The following is a 20,465-nucleotide window of genomic DNA, read 5'->3' on the forward strand; positions in this document are numbered from 1 at the left end:
TGGGGTGTCATTTTACATATACCCATGCTGGGTGAGAAAAATATCTTGGTCAAATGCCAACTTTGTATAAAAAAATGGGAAAAGTTGTCTTTTGCCAAGATATTTCTCTCACCCAGCATGGGTATATGTAAAATGACACCCCAAAACACATTCCCCAACTTCTCCTGAGTACGGCGATACCACATGTGTGACACTTTTTTGCTGCCAAGGTGGGCAAAGGGGCGCATATTCCAAAGTGCACCTTTCGGATTTCACCGGTCATTTCTTACACATTTTGATTGCAAAGTTCTTCTCACACATTTGGGCCCCTAAATTGCCAGGGCAGTATAACTACGCCACAAGTGACCCCATTTTGGAAAGAAGACACCCCAAGGTATTCTGTGAGGGGCATGGTGAGTTCCTAGAATTTTTTATTTTTTGTCGCAAGTTAGTGGAATATGAGACTTTGTAAGAAAAAAAAAAAAAATAAAATCATCATCATTTTCTGCTAACTTGTGACAAAAAATAAAAAGTTCTATGAACTCACTATGCCCATCAGCGAATACCTTAGGGTGTCTACTTTCCGAAATGGGGTCATTTGTGGGGTTTTTCTACTGTTTGGGCATTGTAGAACCTCAGGAAACATGACAGGTGCTCAGAAAATCAGAGCCGTTTCAAAAAGCGGAAATTCACATTTTTGTACCATAGTTTGTAAATGCTATAACTTTTACCCAAACCATTTTTTTTTTGCCCAAACATTTTTTTTTTATCAAAGACATGTAGAACTATAAATTTAGCGAAAAATTTATATATGGATGTCGTTTTTTTTGCAAAATTTCACAGCTGAAAGTGAAAAATGTCATTTATTTGCAAAAAAATCGTTACATTTTGATTAATAACAAAAAAAGTAAAAATGTCAGCAGCAATAAAATACCACCAAATGAAAGCTCCATTAGTGAGAAGAAAAGGAGGTAAAATTCATTTGGGTGGTAAGTTGCATGACCGAGCGATAAACGGTGAAAGTAGTGTAGTGCCGAAGTGTAAAAAGTGGCCTGGTCATGAAGGGGGTTTCACCTAGCGGGGCTGAAGTGGTTAAAGAGTGCCGTGTTTGTGTGAGGGGAGGCGGGGCTTTAATTATTTAAACCTGGCTCTCCTGCCCCCACTTGTCGGTTTGAATGCTTTTGACCCACCCAGAAGCCCTCCCTTCTTCTCAGGACTCATCATTGGTGTGGCCCCCTTTAGGCTACCCTTCGATAAGCAGTTCCGGCATAACTCTGCTGCTTCTAGGTAGGGGGGGGGGGAATATAGGCTTAGGTAGGGGACCCTCTCGTAATGAGCCGATCCGAGCACAAACATCTTTTCTGCGGAAACCAAGTATTTTCTTTCTTTTCTCCCTTTTGTTTATTGGACTATACTTTCCTTGATTATTGTGTTAATAATTACTGTGCATCGTGATAATTTGTATTGTATATAGATATATAATAAATGACCTCCAAGTCATTTCTCTAGCCATATGCCTGTTTTCAAACACTGCAAAAACTTACCCTAGCCTCTCCGAAGAGAAAGCTACTCGGTTGTGTTATCTAGATAGTGGGTTCCTCGCTCCCATAAATTGTGAGGTGGTGGCAGTTAAACTACCCTGTGTGTAGTTCCGGTCGCAGTTCGTCGCACGCTTACTTGCGGTCAATCGGAGGTCCACTCCCTGCGCTTTCAGCCTATCGACTGTACGGACTCAAGTTAGACTGTCGGTGTGCTGAAAGTGGCTGGGAGGCCTGTTTGCGGATTGACCACTAGGGGCGCTGTGACGGTTTCGTGACGTATTGTGGCCGCGGCGGTCGCAGTTCGTCACAAGTACATTACCACATCATGTAATATTATTGAATTTTACAGTTGTAATAAATTAAATAAAATTAATAAATGTAGTGGGTAGAGAGAGCAATGAGTCTAAAGCTGAACCAGGGATTCCTACATTATTACCACTTCAGTCTTCGCTCATCAGTGAGAATTTCCTAGCCGGACCATACTTATTAGAATAACATTGGCCGAGCCTGCTAATTTCATCAGGACCTGAGGAACATCTAATTTGTATAGGAGTCTTCCAATTCCTCTGATCGCAGATGTTGGAGGAGAGGAGGATTGGGTTGTTGGATTTCAACATGTCCTATCTTTTTCTCTTAGATAGATAAGTTGCGACCAGAGGTATCTGGCAGTGGTTAATGCCCCTCTCCCTATTCAGAAGACACGTATGATTGGTCAGCTTTAGTCTGTACTTTCATAGACTGAACAACCTTACCTATGTCATTTTTCTGGGGGTCATTCCCTTTCATTGTCTCTTCTTTCATTAACACTGCCGTTCTCTCAGGACTCAGCTGATTAGACAGAATCATAGCATTCAGCTTTTGCTGCAACGTTAGATAGTTTTCCGACAATTTGGCGATCTGGAAAGATATAAAGTATAATTACTGTGTAGTCAAAATGACTATGCAGGAACCGGGCCCTGACAGCTAAGAAGGAGAGATTAGGGCTGACAGAGGAAGCAGGAGGAGCAAGTGTGCATAGAGTGGCTTGGGACCAACCTTGGTGCGCGTAGGTGCTCATTTGCATATGGATTAAAAGTATCTTTTCTCCAAAACGAAGCAGCAGATCGGTAAGTTAAAAGGATTATTACAGTCAGCTGAGCTAGGCCTACACGATATTAAGTACCAGAGGAATCAGGCTAACTAGTAGTCAGGAACATGCTGAGGTCAAAGTCCAGGAAGGCGAATGTCAGAATACCGACAAGTAAACGGATTACAGTGCAGATATCAAGGTAAAGCAGACTAGCAGAACCTAGCAGGAATTTTGTTAATCAGGCAAAGAGCCATTCAGGCGACCGTAAGTGTTTTGCGTTCCGCAAATTATGGATCCCCAAAACATGGACACCGGCCGTGTGCGTTCCGCGGAATGGATGAATGGATGCGGATAGCACATAGTGTGCTGTCCGCATCTTTTGCGGCCCTATTGAAATGAATGGGTCCACACTTGTTCCGCAAAATTGCAAAATCGGAGGCGGACCCAAAAATAAGGTCATCTGAATGGACCCAAAGTGTAAGAGAAACAAGCTGATGAACAAATTAGCCAGGACAGCGATACACAGGACAAGGAGAGAAAAGTTGTAACCCCTGCAGTGCTGAACCTGAGGTGAGATACACTGAACTAAGCTCCGGTTCACACATACAGACAGGACAGACAGACACAGGCTGCCAGAGTAAAAATCTTGAGCACATTTCGTAGTATATACATGTACTTTATCAGTTTTGTCCTCACCTGTTCTGTGAAGAATGCCAGATCTTCCATTTCTTTCAGTACACTCGCCCCATTGTTTTTGTTTGACAGTTTCCCTTCCTTCTTCAGTCTTTCTCTTTCTCTTACACCACGGTAGTTACTCTGTATAACAATGGCTGCTTTCTCTTCTTCGTCATGATTTTCCAGATGTCCATTGCTATGTCCATTGGAATTTACATCAGTCTGAGAGATTTTCTCACCAGCAATTGGATGGTCCTCGTTTTGAGCGGTATTGGGCACACCTCCCTGTCTCTTCTCTTGGAGTTTCTTCCTTTCTCTTTGACCACGGTAGTTGCTTTGGATGACCAAGGCTGCTTTACTCTCTTCTTCATCATCCTTTTCATTTTCACTTTGCTCTTCCTTTATATTCACATCATCGTCATTTTGATTGTCAGGCATTTTGGTATTATCTTCATTTTGTGTTTTTTGGCGTCCTTCTTTTATTTTCTTCCTTTGCCGATGTCCCCGGAAATGACTCTGTATTACAACGGCTGCTTCGTCTTCACTTTTACCTTCAAAGGGTTTGTTAAGGTCTTGTGTGGTCTCCTCTGGTTCATCACTCTTCGTCACTTCATCGGTAGTTAGACATTGTTTTCTCTTCAATGATTCCCTGCCAAAACAGGATTGTGTTAACACGTTAATGTCAGGAATAAGGTATTTATCTTAATTAAAGGTACGGGCGGATTGGAGATAGACCTTACAGGGAAATGTCCTGGTGGGCCAGTGCCCATGGGGCCATCCAAGCCCTCCTCTCTGCCACTGGCCAGGAACATAATGAGCTTTCAGCGGTAATTAACCCTAATGTGGCCCACATCTCACCTCCTAAGCCCCCCCCTGCTCCATATATCCATACATCTAATGATGGACACAACAGAAGGACAGCTTTTGGGGCGATATATTGTGCTGTTCTGTGGTATATGTTTCTGCCGGGACAGTATTTTACGTTATGGTATTGCTGGCTTTGTCTATTTGTGTTACCTCGCCTTCTGTCAATGTGGACACCCCTACAACATGGGTCCACTTTTAGTTTTTTTTTCCCAGGGCCACTGTAAGTTCCCAGTCCGTCCCTGCTTAAAGGGAATGTCTCTAAAAACCAAACCCTTTCTAACATGAAGCCATCTGATCACTGTAGGTCCAAACTCTCTTTCTCCTAACAGTTATTATCACCAGAGGAAGTCTAGGTATAAATATCAACAATGGCTGCTGCAGGGAAAACAGGCTAGTCACTTAGATGAATGGTTATTTTTGTAATGTATGGATGCACTGGGTCAGCCAGACTATGGAGACCCATGTCGACGATACCCAATTGTGAAATGGATAGGTGTTGTCCTGTCTATTATGTGCCAAATATAATTTGTGAATTATTTTGCAGATATGATATGAGCAGATAGAGCAGCCCTCCCCTCTTCTTAAAGAGGCTCTGTCACCAGGATCAACTCTATTAAACTAGACATACCGGCTGGTAGGGCTCAGCACGCTAATTAAAACTATACCTTTCTTTTGTCTGTATGCTAAACAGATGCAAATAAATCAGCGTTTTTATTCATATGCAAATGAGAAATTGGAGCACCAGGGGGTGGAGCTGAATCCTTTGTGCACTGCTTTGTAACACCCCCTGTGCTCTGGTTTGCTTTGGGAACAGTGAAACCCACCCAGCCAGGCACTTGGGAGCAGTGTCGGACTGGGATGCCTAGGGCCCACCAGTAAAATTTATTTTGGGGGCCCACCGTATGGATACTTTCAAATATGACCTGCTCACACAGCAGCAAGATGATGCCAGATGATTGAATACAGGGGTCACTGCAGCAACTTTGAGAGGTAGGTCCTGGGGAGAAGAGGACACTGGCGGTCTTCCTCTGAACCTAGAAGTCATCTCAGCTCTAAGCGTGTCTATAATAATAAACTGGGGAGTTTCTATAATAATCTATCATGTTTTTTTTATATGAACACAGGCTGGTTGAGGTTCTGTACATTGAACATATGTATGTAGTGCGGTAAGTCTACTGTGTTATGTGCCACTTGTGCAGTGGGTGGGAGACTAAGGGCCCACCTTGCTCAGGGGCCCACCGGGGGATTCACCTGTACCCCTGTGGGCCAGTCCGAGCCTGCTTGGGAGCCATATTTTAGCAGAATAAAGACACAAAGTACATACAGGTATGCTTGGAATGCGTTTTCAATCTTCTGTGGGGCAATGCTCTCTGTAAGGGCTCATGCACAGGAGCGTATGTATTTTTATGTCTTTATTCGACCTTACTACTCTGCAGTATTCACCTATGCAGGTGTAGGATTTACAAAACATTCGCTTTTTGACTCAACTGGTTGAAGTTGTGCAGTACTGGCTGTAGCTCAAGTATTTGGAAAAAAGAGGCAATAGATAAAAGTGGACATTAGACCTTTTTGATAGGACCTCATTTCTTACTTTTTCCTCTGAAAACTCCTTCTCTCCTTAAAGCCACGATAGTGCGATTGGATCGTAGTTGCTGCATCGCTCTCTTTTTTTGACATGTCGCTCAGTTTCTTCCGGACCAAGTATCCTCTGGCACCTGAAACACATACATAAATCATGATAAAATGGCATTGGCAACATTCCTTTGGTTTGAGAAAAAAAATCCCCTTAGGATTAGTATAATGGGAGCAAAATACAAACATACGTGCTTGGAACTTGATCATTACATTTTCAGTTTTCTCGGATTGTGCATGAATTTCTTTCCGTACAATGTGACCCCTGTAAACTGTAAAACACATAATAATGTTATATGATAGAATAGACATTGTTTGCAGAGACAGACATCCTTGGTAACCTTGGCCATGGCTAGTGGATGGAGGTTATGAATGAGACTCCTTCTGTGAATTTCCATAAAATTCCCAGCTTCTATAACAGCTTCACCGGAGTTCTTCTCAAGACTTGACCATGCAATTTACCAGTTGATAAAATGAATCTTTTCATTGGTTGTTGCGTGCACTATTTTCTAAGCGGAATATTATTAATAGGTGAGTTGTAAGGTTACATTGGTGATATGGGCATGGTCTTTTGGTAATCCATCTTGGCTGCTGCTCCAGTTAGCTAGACCGGAGCTTGAAGCAGATTATGTCATTGATTTTGGCCTTATTTTAAAAAGGTCATATCGATCTACAATTTAGTCTTGCAGCAAGGTGGGTTTGTGCGCGCACAACTTAAATATATATTCCTTCTATTTCTTACATGGCCAAGAGCAGAATTTTTCACATACTTACTTATTGTCCGTGTTTGAAACAGAGCTGATGTTCACAAACTATTGAGTTTGTTGTCCCTTTAATCTATGATTCAGGTTTTACTATCTATCTATCTATCTATCTATCTATCTATCTATCTATCTATCTATCTATCTAATATCTATCTATCTCCTATCATCTATCTATCTATCTATCTATCTATCTAATATCTATCTATCTATCTATCTATCTCCTATCTATCTATCTCCTATCATCTATCTATCTATCTATCTATCTATCTATCTTTATATCTATCTAATATCTATCTATCTATCTAATATCTATCTATCTATCTATCTATCTTTATATCTATCTAATATCTATCTATCTATCTAATATCTATCTATCTATCTATCTAATATCTATCTCTCTCATATCTATCTCTCTCATATCTATCTGTCTCATATCTATCTATCTATCTATCTATCTATCTATTTATTTTGCTCACTTATATAGCTCTGAAATATTCCACATCGCTTTACAGACATCATCATCACTCACTGTCCCCAGTGGGGCTCACCATCTAAGTTCCCTATCAGTATGTCTTCGGAGTGTGGGAGGAAACCGGAGAACCCGGAGGAAACGCACGCAAACACTGGGAGAACATACAAGCTCCATGCAGATGTTGTCCTTGGTCATATTTAAACCTAGGACCCCAGCGCTGCAAGGCACCAGTGCTAAATAGTGAGCCACCGTGCTGCTCATCTATCTCATATCTATCTATCTATAACGCTGGGTTCACACCTGAGCGTTCTGAAACGAGCGCTCTGTATGCGCGATTGTACGGGCGTTTACAATCGCGCATACAGAGACAGGGGTGCACACATTGTCGCTCGTTCCCGAATATCTATGTGCGGGAACGCGCGACAAACGCCCAAAAAAAAGCTAAAGCACTTGTTTGAGCGTCGGGCGTTTTACAGCGCGATCGTACGCGCTGTAAAACGCCCAGGTGAGAACCATTCCCATAGGGAATCATTGGTTCTTGCCTGTTGTGCGTTTTACAGCGCGTAGGAACGCGCTGTAAAACGCTCAGGTGTGAACCCAGCGTTAGAGATGAGTGAATCTAATGCACCGAAGTGGAATTCGATCTGAATTTCAGGATAAATTTGCTTCGCTGCGAAGCCGAATTTCGTAGTGCTTCGTGGTAGCGAATCAATTTAACCTGAAATAGTGTAAAAAAAAAAATGAAATCAAACTTACCTCCTCCATTTGCTTGCGACAGGCCGGCCGCCGCCATTTTGATTGAAGATGTTGGCCGAAATCCCAATACGCGGTGACGTATAACGTCACCACGCCGGCCGGCATGATGACGTCATTTCGCCCCAGATCTTCAAGCAAGATGGCGGTGGCCGGTCCGTCATGAGCAAATGGAGGCGGTAAGTTTGGTTTAATTTTTTTTTCTGTTAATTTTACACTGTTTTTACACTCAGATGCCGCAATCATGTATGAACGCGTCATCTGAGGGGTACAATTAAGGGGAGCAGCGCTCTCGTAGCTCCCCTTCATTGCACCCGCTACTTACAAAATATGCACTCCGTGACGAAGTAATTCGTGACAAAGCAAATTTTTTTGTAAGATTTGGCAAAGCAGCCGAATCGAATTTTCTAAACCTCTGAACTACCTGTCTATCTATCTATCTATCCATCTATTTGGGGCCAGACTGACAATCTGTAAATTCTAGCAAATGCCAGATGGGTCAGACAGCACTGAGGCCGCTGGGGGAGGGATGGGAAGAGGCGTAATACTGCCGCAGCAGTGGGGGAGAGGTGAGAAGGGGGACATTGCAGTAGTGCTACATAAATTGTTTGTTGCTGCACTGTTGTATTTGATGCTGCTGGGGAGGTATTTGGTGCTGCACTGTTGTATTTGATGCTGCTGGGGAGGTATTTGCTGCTGCACTGTTGTATTTGATGCTGCTGGGGAGGTATTTGGTGCCGCCCTGTTGTATTTGATGCTGCTGGGGAGGTATTTGGTGCTGCACTGTTGTATTTGATGCTGCTGGGGAGGTATTTGGTGCTGCACTGTTGTATTTGATGCTGCTGGGGAGGTATTTGTTGCTGCACTGTTGTATTTGATGCTGCTGGGGAGGTATTTGTTGCTGCACTGTTGTATTTGATGCTGCTGGGGAGGTATTTGGTGCTGCACTGTTGTATTTGATGCTGCTGGGGAGGTATTTGGTGCTGCACTGTTGTATTTGATGCTGCTGGGGAGGTATTTGGTGCTGCACTGTTGTATTTGATGCTGCTGGGGAGGTATTTGGTGCTGCACTGTTGTATTTGATGCTGCTGGGGAGGTATTTGGTGCCGCCCTGTTGTATTTGATGCTGCTGGGGAGGTATTTGGTGCCGCACTGTTGTATTTGATGCTGCTGGGGAGGTATTTGGTGCTGCACTGTTGTATTTGATGCTGCTGGGGAGGTATTTGCTGCTGCACTGTTGTATTTGATGCTGCTGGGGAGGTATTTTGCACTGTGGTATGTGGTGCTTTGGGAGGGGCATTTTGTGCTGCACTGTAGTACTTCTCGCTGCTGGGGAGGTATTTGGTGCTGCACTGTTGTATTTGATGCTGCTGGGGAGGTATTTGGTGCTGCACTGTTGTATTTGATGCTGCTGGGGAGGTATTTGGTGCCGCACTGTTGTATTTGATGCTGCTGGGGAGGTATTTGGTGCCGCACTGTTGTATTTGATGCTGCTGGGGAGGTATTTGGTGCTGCACTGTTGTATTTGATGCTGCTGGGGAGGTATTTGGTGCTGCACTGTTGTATTTGATGCTGCTGGGGAGGTATTTGGTGCTGCACTGTTGTATTTGATGCTGCTGGGGAGGTATTTGGTGCCGCCCTGTTGTATTTGATGCTGCTGGGGAGGTATTTGGTGCTGCACTGTTGTATTTGATGCTGCTGGGGAGGTATTTGGTGCCGCACTGTTGTATTTAAAGCTGCTGGGGAGGTATTTGGTGCTGCACTGTTGTATTTGATGCTGCTGGGGAGGTATTTTGCACTGTGGTATGTGGTGCTTTGGGAGGGGCATTTTGTGCTGCACTGTAGTACTTCTCGCTGCTGGGGAGGTATTTGGTGCTGCACTGTTGTATTTGATGCTGCTGGGGAGGTATTTGGTGCTGCACTGTTGTATTTGATGCTGCTGGGGAGGTATTTGGTGCTGCACTGTTGTATTTGATGCTGCTGGGGAGGGATTTTGCACTGTGGTATGTGGTGCTTTGGGAGGGGCATTTTGTGCTGCACTGTGGTACTTCTCGCTGCTGGGGAGGTATTTTGAGCTGCATTATGGCGTCTGGTGCCTCCGGTGAGATACTATGTGCTGCACTGTGGTATTTGGCACTGCTCATCAATGTTTAGGAGTTAACATTAGATAGAAAGACAAAGAGAAGATGAAGATGCTGGAAGATATTACCTGACTGGATTTTTACTGCACTTTGTTCTCGTTTCTGCTTCAGTTTTTTATATCTTTTGGCTCCCATCCATCCTTTGACACAGGCTTGAACAAAAACTATTTGATTGACCATGTTCTTTATCATACGATCCAGCTGTTCAACGTGGTAATATTTAAGGAAGACCTGCATATTAGTAATATGACATATTTATTAGATCCAGGTCAGACACATTCTTAGTGGGTTTCATGCATGAAAGCACAAGAGGTGACTAAACTATACCGGACATATATGTCCCTCTTAAGAAAAGCTAGCATTCGGAGGGTTTGTACTGTAATTGGAGAATGGCTGGCGTAAGGACAACAGTTCGTGAAAATGTTAAATACATTATTTTAAGTTCCAGATTATTATTATTATTAAAGGGGTTGCCTACTTCGGATAATCTCCTTTTTCAGTAAGGTTCACCTATCATAAACTGATCAGAGGTTTTCCCATTGTTGAGCGAATCAAAGTTGACAAGGTGGAATTCAAGGAAGATGTTGATTCTTCGCGAATCCGAATTTCCTGGCGATTTGTTGTAATCGATGGAAGATCAGGCAGGATCTTCTAGCAAGATGGCCACGGCGGCCTCTTTGCACTCAAATGGATGAGGTAAGTATGATTTTTTTTTTACATTTTTACCAGAATTTCAAGGAAAGTCAATTAGTTATTACGAAGCATGAGGAAATTCGGTTTCGCGCAAATCCAATTTTTCCTGAAATTGGGAACAAAGTCCACTTCGTGAACTTCGATTCGCTCAACATTAGTTGTAACTCTGCGGACCCTCTTGTCATACCTTTGTTTTTCCTAAAACCCACTGGTGTAAGTTTGCTTTCTCCAGTATAGATGCACAGCACTCAGGGCTGACCGGAGGATCTTCATAGGACTTATGGCAAATCAGGTAATATCTATAAGGTGACAAAACATATTATTATCATTATTATCAGCAGCATGTACTAATGCTAGGTATGGGCAATCAATAAAGGCATAATACAGGGTGGCCCATGAAAAAGTAGGCCGCCTCCAATATCTCCAAATCAAACTTCCTGATAGTAAATCAGTCTTCGTTGTCCGTAGCAACCAATCAGAGCTCATTTTTCAGAGCCCTGTAGAAACTGAAAGCTGAGCTCGGATTGGTTGCTATGGACAACTAAGACTGATTTACTATCAGGCAGTTTGATTTGGAGATATTGGAGGTGGACTTCTTTTTAGTTGGCCACCCTGTGGAACCATCAGGTGTACAAGATACAGTTCTATGCAGGATATTTATCAAAACTAGTGTAAAGGAAAACTGGCTTAGTTGCCCGTAGTAACCAATCAGATTCCAATTTTCATTTTTCAGACCTACTTTGCTATGGGCAACTAAGCCTGTTCTACTTTACACAGGTTTTGATAAATCTCCCACTATTGTTTCCAAATATATTCCATCACATTTGAAGCATTTTCATATATACCTTAGATCACACATATGCATCCAAAATTAGACAAAACTTACAGCACAAGCACATTATCACATTCAGAAAAGATCAGTCTTTAAAAAAAATTATCATAAAAGGGTTCTTCAGGGGGAAAAACTATTGCGATAGGGTTCAGAGTGGATTAAAATAATGGAAGAAGCGAGCCTCACATCACCGACCGCTCGCCACTCCTGATCCCATGCTTACCAGGTTTCTGCTGTTTACCATTTTCTGGTGCTGCCTTGACACAAAAATATGACAGGAAATGACTGAGGCGGGTCACCGCTGTGACCGGTGATTGGCTGAGCAGGCACTTCCTGTCAGTCGATACAGAACCAGGAAGTTGAGACCAGCAGAGATTGAGGTAGCAGTGATGGATCAGTGATGTGAGCATGGCTTTTTTACATTTTTTTAAACCACTCAAGCCCTTTCCGAATATTTTTGTTTTTGCTGTACAACCCCTTTAGGTTTCCTTAACATACACTTTTCACGGGGGAAAGCTTTTAAAAAATGTTATGAATGTTATGTATTTTTACATGTTTTTTTGTGTGGCTTTATTATAAAGACATTTTTTCAGGCTTTTTTTTTCTTATGGAACCAAAAACAAATCATCTAAAGGAAAAAAAAAACATAAACTAGCACTGTTTGTGGTGCATTTCATAATTCCCTACTGAGTTACAACAAATAATGTCTTGCAGCATTATTTCCTAGAAAAAAAATTCAATAAATACATAAATCAATAAATAAATAAAATAGAATAAAACAGCACATAGAACACAGTGTTCCTAAAATGAGTTTTGTGTGACAATTTCCTTAAAAGGGGTGTCCAGGCTGCAGATATTGATGACCTATCCTCAGAACAGATCCTCAATATCAGATTGATGGGAATCGGACTCCCAACGCCCCACTGATCAGATGTCTGAAGGGGCTGTGGCGCTCCCTGCATGCCGTCTATGACTGTTATGTATTTGTACATGCTTTTTTGTGTGACTTTATTATGAAGCCATTTTTTTTTCCGGCTTTTTTTTCCCTATGGAACCAAAAAGAAAGCCTCTAAAGCAGGGATGGCCAACCAGAGGCTCTCCCGCTTCTGCAAAACTACAACTCCCAGCATGCCCAGATTGCCTACAGCTAGCAGCCTACAGCAGGGCATGGTGTGTAGTTTTACAACAGCTTGGCCATGCATGCTCTAAAGGAAAGAAAAAACATCAAAAAAGCACTGTTTGTGCAGTATTTTACAATTCCCTACTGAGTTACAACTTCTTGCAGCATTATTTCCTAGGAAAAAAATGCAAAAAATAAAAAACTAGCACAAAGAATACAGTGTTTTTCCTAATCGAGTTTTGTGTGACATTTTCCTTAAAGGGGTGTCCAGCCTACACATAATGATGACCTATCATCAGGATAGATCCTCAATATCGGATTGATGGGGATTGGACTCCCAGTGTTCTACTGACCAAATGTCTGAAGGGGCCGTGGCGCTCCCTGCACGCCGTCTAATTTGTAGTGATGGTGCACTGTAATTACAGCTGTTTGTCCCATTCTAGTGAATGGGAGCGGAAGCTGTAAGTACCCTGATTCACTGCTATTAAGTAGATGACATGCAGGTAAACATTTGAAGAGGGTGCAGTGCTGGCACCAGCACCACAGGCCCTTTAAACAGTTGCTCAGCAGGGATGCTGCGAGTTGGAACTCCCCCCCCCCCCCCCACACACACCCTGCCCTGATCTAATATTGATGACCGAGGGGTCATCAACATCTGTAGCCTGGACAACTGCTTTATGAAAACCTGTCAGCCCACCGGACTGTTCATTTTAATATGTTTCAGGGTACATACCACCTCCTCAGATCAGACTTGTTCCTGGAAGTGATTCCCCTGATGTCTTATGCTGCATGCTACATCTAACCACTGTGTATGACACAATGACGGAAGGTGAGCACCTCTGATTGCAGTAACGGGGAATTGATCTGGCCTTAATATATTACTCATTTTACGCTCTTTTCTTTTTGTTTGTAGTGCAGTTCTGAGATTGACTAGTGCGGTTGGTGTCAGAACTGCACTGCACTGACTAAGCGGTCAACAATGGATTATAAACTCACTGAAAAATGTATTTTGACATTTTTTATATAGAATTCAATAGAATTCCTCATTCTTACCTCTTTATGAAGTTGGCAAACAGAATGCGATGTGAATATCCTAGCTGACGAATTCTTGCTGTCTCCAGAAGTCCTGTGTACCTAAGCTGCACCAAGACTTTTTCCCGATCAAATTTATTTGGCAGGCGATCATTATTTGGTTTGATACAACGCACAAAGTGAGGCTGACCAGCCACCATTTTTGACAGTAGGTCCATCAAGGAATACTGCAAGAGAAATTAGGAGTAAGGATGCAAATACATTCCAGAGCTTAAAAAGGTCCTCTGTACGCAGACAATAGTCAAAGCAATGGAAGCTTTTACATGGCTACGTCGAGGGCTATATATTTATATACAGTACAGTCTGTGCTAGATCTACTAATATACAATGCTACTACATGTGTGATGTTTTGAGTCTTAACCCTCTGAGGACCTCATTTAGGTGCCATTTTGGGTACATGTATTTAGTGATTCATTCATATTTCTATTTTGAGGGCAATACAGAAAAAAATTGGTTTTACCCATTTATCAATCACCTAAATACTGCCATTGCTCTATAGTGCAGGTTAAAGGGGTTGTCCGAGTGTTTAATACTGATGACCAATCCTCAGGCATCCTCGCCAATCAACTGCTTGAAGAGACCACAGCACTCACTACGCAAGTGCTTAGGCCTCTTGCTAGGCCAGTGATGTTACATTCATCGGTCACTTGGTCTATTCACACAGGTCAATCTCATTAAAGTGAATAGGGTTGAGCTACAATATCAAGCCTACCAGGTGTTCCTGAAGTATGAAGCAACTGTACGTGCATACTGCACACTGAAGACCTTTAGGAGGGGCCAAGAGGCTAGTAAAATAGAGCTTATGTCATGGAAAGATATATCTTGCTACCATCACCTCTCTTTTTATCATATGGGCCTCGGCCAGGTGTCATGTTGGGCACCGGGGAGCTCGCTCATTTGTTCATGGCTTTGGTGACCATTTACTTTACTTTGCATATTATTGTTTGTATATACCTTTTATCATAGTTTAGTAAACTTGTATGCACCGAAGTCGTGTAAAGCCTATTTTTCCCGGATCTCAGAATTTACGAAAACACAACATCTCTTATAAATTCCTTTATGTTTCCGTGCTAACATACAACAAGCCTTGCATAGTCAGACTATGCAGGGTTTGCTTTTGTTTGCTACCATTGTGTTGGTCTGTTTAGGAACTGTAGGCACAAAAGGAAGTTTTTAATTAAAATCATTAACAAAGCTGTTTGGTTGCAAAACTGAACATAATATTTAAGTAACACAAGATGGAAAACATTACCCTAAAATATGAGGCCACTGTTTGTGTTTTCATGTTGGTTGTCTCTCGAGGATGACGGGCATCTCCAAAATCACCCTGTTGATATAATACAAATTTACTGTGACACTGAGGACAATCCTTAACATGTAAATAAGGCATTCATCACTTAGGTAAAATGGGAGGAATGTGTCAACCCCTACGCTTCAGAATTCTGGCTTCAAAAAGTCAAAATGTAGAACTTTGGAACTTTTTTAGATTATTTGCTCAAAAATGTTGCAACATTTTGCATTTTTACACCACTCACGTCAGTTTTGCAAAGAGGGTAGGCTGTAGCATGTCAGGCTGATTTAAGAGAGACTTATCAACTACAACTTTTAAAAAAGTTGCAAAAATTTTTGAAATTTTACTCCAGTAAAGGGATGGCATAGATAATGGAGTAACATCTGAAGAAATGTTAGACTTAAAAGGCATCTGTCAGCAGATTGATACCTATGAAGACATCTGTGCTGGCCCCATGTTCATACAGTATGTGCCCGCATTGCTGAGAAAAATTATGTTTTAATATATGCAATTGAGCTTCTAACAGGGACATTGCCATTACTCCTAGAGGCTCTGCTCTCTCTGGAACTGCTGCACCTTCTGCACTTTGATTGGCGATGCCAGGTGTCACTGCCTGGCCTTGTCAATCAAAGTGCAGAGAGAGCAGAGCCTCTAGGTGTAATGGCAACGCCTCCGTTGCTCCTAGAGGCTCATTTGCATATATTAAAACTTCATTTTTCTCAGTAATGAGGGCACATATGGACATGGGACCAACACAGATGCCTTCAGCTGCCAAGTGCACATGTAACAGGTCAGCCAGTGTCATAGCTACAAATCTGCTGACAGATGCCCTTTAAAGATTCACAAATTTATTAAACATTATGTGACATTTCATAAATTTTGCGCAAATGATGGCAACAAAGAAAAACATAATCAAAGTAAGGTGGCTCACTCTGTATACAGTTGTGGAAATGGGTGCTGCTAAGTCTGATTTGACTCACCCAGTCATAAATAGGATAAAATATAAGAGTATGTAGGAAGAGTATGTAGGATAAATAGGATAACAAAGAAAAACACCTGAAGAACTGAGTTAAGGTAGCGGCATACCTGTGACTTGTGATTGCTGCTAAAGGTACTGCATTATCTTAGCGTAGGTAAAAAATGATCAACATTTTCAAACAAGCCAACCTCAAAGTGCTATGGTACATGGGCGTTTTCGATAGATTTGTAACAGTATATATGTATTCTGTCTACTCTATAATATGCAAATTGTATATTGTAAAACAAAAGAATATAAGGTCTTTAAAAAGTGTACGAGTGGTCTTCAGTTTTAGTGAATTTCACATTTCACATTTTATTCCATCTTTAAGACTGACAAGTGTCACTGACAAGTATTAAGAATAGAGGAGTGGGCAGTGGGGGATGGAGCAATGAATGCAGTTTATAGTGCTTTGGCGTTACAATATACAGCACATTACAGTATGCAGCGTTTCTTCTATTCTGGTAAACAACAAAAATTGTCTCAATGTCGGCTTAGTATGAAATAATCCAGTAGCTTTATTACTAGCCTTAGAATAAGTCATAAATCACTCTCACAGTTCAGCAGAAGAAGGGATAGTGGATTATCAGTAGGGGGCCCAAGTTTAGAACCGTGATCACATATTCATAGCCTATCCTAAGTAGTTTTAGGTCGCTTTCACAGGTCTGCAATTCTGATTGTGATCCAAATCCAGTTGTGGGTCAAAGACACAGATCCGGTGCAAATCTTTCCATTATACCTCATGTCTGCATAGCCTCCACTCCGCATAGCCTACAATCAGTGAATGTGTGGAAGCGGTCTTAATGTCATTACCTAAAGTGGAAAAGGTCAGTTTTGGATATTTGGTATAGTCCGTGGATTAGCAATGAAATTAAAACCACCTGCCTAATATTGTATAGGTCACCCTATGCTGCCAAAGATCTGCTGCATCAATCAGCTGTGGACGCCCATGACAATGATCACTGCTTGACCTTCCTTAGAACACCTTTGGTAGTTGCCTATCAGGATATAAAAGCAACACCCTACAAGATCTGCTGTTTTGGAGATGGTCTTAGGCTAGTTTTACACAAGCATTTGAGACCTCCGACATCTGTCAAGAGCTGGGATATATTAGGCATCAAATAAACATTCAGGGAGTCATTTATGACCAGATACACACCACGATACGGTGCAGCAGAATCTGCGACTTCTTCCCCACTCACAACAAAAAAGGGTGCGTGGCGCGGACAAGGAAGGGGACGGGCCGGCGCCGCTACATAACTTCGGCAATCCACTGCCGGCTATGTCTAAAATGCCAGTCTTAATAAATGTGCCCCTCAGTTCTTGTACTTGTTGTGATGGAAGCACAAAAATGGGCCTATTGCCTGCAGTTGCACAATTGTCATGGCTGGAGCTCTTTGGATCTGGCATTATCAGATGTTGCCTGAATACCCGCTGGCCCCATTAACTACAGTATAATAGGGACTAGTGTTGATCACGAATATCGAATTGCTAATTTTTATTGCGAATATAGGTACTTTGAAAATTCACGAATATTTCGAATATAGTGATATATATTCGTAATTTCTAATATTTGAGATTTCTTATTGCGAATTTTCGTAATGCAAATTTTTATTGCAAATTTTTCAATTGCCAAGTAGTGTTGAGCGCGAATATTCGAATATCAATTTTTTTTAGCGAATATCGTCACTTCGCTAATTCGCAAATATTTTGAATATATTGCTATAAATTCGATATTTTGAATATTTTTTTTTTTTTTTATTGTTATATTTTTTTCTTTCCCACTTCCCTAAAGTAGTTCTTACCTGTCCTTAGGATTCCTGGCTTCCTGGCTGCTCCAGTCAGTGCCCGTTGCCGCTTCTGCCGACTTCTGTGCTTATGGAGTGTCCCCATCACCATGGGAACGTCTCCATACTAGAATGTACTGTCGGATTTGAGAATTACGTTGAAATCGCAATTCGATTAATTTAATATAATAATCGAATTGCGATTTCAACTTGGACCTGGTTTACTATGGTTGGCTTGGTAGAATTAGCGAATATGACGAATGTATTCATCATATTCCCCAAACAAAGATAACAACGTATTCTCCATCTTCGTTTTAGCTACCTATGCGTCAACTTTACTAATTCTAGCAATCAAATAGGAAAGTTGAGGATAGAGACAGCTAAGTTTGATTCGCTATGCGATAATATTACTTTTCTTTTTTTTTAAATAGAATAATTATAATACTTGATAATTATTATATTTATAAAAAAAAGCAAAGTAATTGTAAGATCCTCATCTGCTTTGCACTCCAGGGGAACCAAGAGGGGTCCTCGTGGAGTTGCGGGACAGGTTATGCGTGTCTCTGATGCACCAGCGCTGACCCCTTTGCGAGCCAGTGCGGAGATGCGTTCGCGTGGACATCGGAGGGGAGGACCGTCGGAGTCCCGGGGACAGAGTGGCCAGGCGAGTGACAAGACGCCGCGGCCAGGGTTGTCTCCGGTGTCTCCTGCGACTTCCGTTTCCGCATCTGGGTCCACGTGCTCGCATACTCGCGCTGAGTCAATCATGCGTCCGTGCGTACGCACGAGGGCAGGTTCGCAAAGGGATACACGGTCGCGAGTACGCGCTTCTTATGCACTTCGTCGACCAGTGGCGCATATTAAACTGACTCACAAGAGCAAAGTGGATTAGGGAGCCAGCCATGGGTTAATCAACTTGTGATTGCCTTAGGCCTTGTCCTCAGGTGCAGGGCAATTTGTTCACCTATGGTAGTGGACACTTGGCACCCTGGGATTGGTCAGCAGGCATTTAAAAGGAGGTCTCTCAGGGTGATCAGTGCCCACTGTTATTTTCCCTCAACCAGGTATAGGTCACAACTCCTAGTGACTGAAGACTGCCAGGAACTTTGTCCTTACAGCGGACCCAAGATCTGGAGTGACTCGACTGCCAAGTGCACAGCATCATTCAGCACTGGTTGGGACTATTCCTGGAATCTCCTTGCCTGGTTTTTTGTTATTATTCCTTGTTACCAGCAAGTGTCCTGGACGTTTATGTTTCTGGTGAATAAACACCTTTTTGCTTTCATCACTGGTCTGTTTGTTGGTGCCTTGCATTACAGAACAGTGGGCCCAACTAACAGTTGCCATGGACAAGATCCAGCAGCAGCTGAATGAATTAACGGGAGCCGTTAACCTGCTGTTCCAACGACGCCCAAATATACCAGCAGCCGCTGCAGCGCAAATCCAAGAGCAACTGACAACTGTGATGGAGGAGGTTCAGCAGCTTATCCAGGGAGCCTCAGCACTACCCATCACTATCGCAAGGCATCAAACAGAACCTAAGATCCCTCTGCCTGACCCCTTCACAGGAGAGCGACAGGAGTTCTTAAACTTCAGGGACTCCTGTCTCCTTTATTTCCAGTTACGACCGATGGCTTCTGGCACTCTCAGGCAGAGAATTGGGATTGTAATGTCACTGCTACGTGGAGACCCCCAACGTTGGGCATTTAACTTGCCTCAAGACCATACAGCCTTTTCGTCAGTGGATGCCTTCTTCGAGGCTATGGCTGTGATTTACGATGACCCGGATCGTACTCGCACCGCAGAGACCAATCTTGAGCATATTCAACAAGGCCGCCGCCCAGCTGAAGAATACGCTGCAGAATTCAGGCGATGGGCAGCTTTCACCACCTGGGGCGACGCAGCCCTACGCCATTGCTTCCGTTTGGGACTTTCGGATGCGGTCCGGCATCTTCTTTTGGCCTTGCCTACCCCCTTCTCGTTGGAAATGGCTATCTCCCAGGCAATCGATGCCGACAGGCGAATCCGTGAGAGGCGAGTGGAACGGTCGTCTCGGTTTTCATCCTCTCGACCACATCCAGGGCCTCTAAAATCGGCCGAAGAGCCAATGGAGGTTGGATCCTCCCATCTCACACAGGCAGAACGAGCTCGTCGCCAACAGAAAGGCCTGTGCCTATTTTGCGGGAAGTCTGGACACCTCGTTAAAACCTGTCCCCTCCTGCCGGCGGGAAACGAATGAACCTAGGGGGCATAGAGGAGAACCCCCTAGGTGCTATTATCCCTCCTCCAAGCCGGGTGATGGTATCCATATCCTTACGGTGGCAAGACAAGGTCCATGAGTTTTCAGCACTAATCGATTCTGGGGCCGCTGGGAATTTTGTGGACTCAACCTTGGTTCGTCGACTTGGCATCCCGTTGATCCAGCCGAAAACCACCATGTCAGTGACTGCGATTGATGTTCCCCTCTTCAAGATGGTCGTGCATTGTGGATGACTCCGGGAATACAGGTAACGGTGGGGGCTGATCATCGGGAGACCTTAAGCCTTTTTGTCCTTGACATGCCATCCACTCCCGTGATTTTGGGTCTCCCTTGGTTAAGGCTCCATAATCCAGTAGTGGACTGGCGCTCGGGTCTTATCTGTCAGTGGAGTACGGAATGCCTTACTAAGTGCATTCGTCCCGACCTGTCACTAGCCTCCATGGAAGTATTAAGTACTTTACCACAGCAGTATCATAATT

At 43.0% G+C, this 20,465-nt stretch overlaps 1 protein-coding gene across 1 annotated transcript in view; it reads right to left on the bottom strand.

Annotated features, from left to right (window-relative positions):
- Positions 1-20,465, bottom strand: part of LOC122923805 (myosin-IIIa-like) — a gene marked incomplete at its 5' end in the record, with an annotated part of 178,509 nt that overhangs the window by 65,046 nt on the left and 92,998 nt on the right. The window contains 8 exons of the mRNA XM_044274649.1: positions 2,273-2,417; positions 3,286-3,913; positions 5,723-5,846; positions 5,955-6,035; positions 9,962-10,124; positions 10,774-10,885; positions 13,592-13,797; positions 14,883-14,957. Coding sequence (XP_044130584.1) covers positions 2,273-2,417; positions 3,286-3,913; positions 5,723-5,846; positions 5,955-6,035; positions 9,962-10,124; positions 10,774-10,885; positions 13,592-13,797; positions 14,883-14,957 — 1,534 coding nt within the window. The remainder of the gene's footprint in view (positions 1-2,272; positions 2,418-3,285; positions 3,914-5,722; positions 5,847-5,954; positions 6,036-9,961; positions 10,125-10,773; positions 10,886-13,591; positions 13,798-14,882; positions 14,958-20,465) is intronic.

Source organism: Bufo gargarizans, unplaced genomic scaffold, assembly GCF_014858855.1.
Source record: "Bufo gargarizans isolate SCDJY-AF-19 unplaced genomic scaffold, ASM1485885v1 original_scaffold_1950_pilon, whole genome shotgun sequence".
Taxonomy (NCBI): domain Eukaryota; kingdom Metazoa; phylum Chordata; class Amphibia; order Anura; family Bufonidae; genus Bufo; species Bufo gargarizans.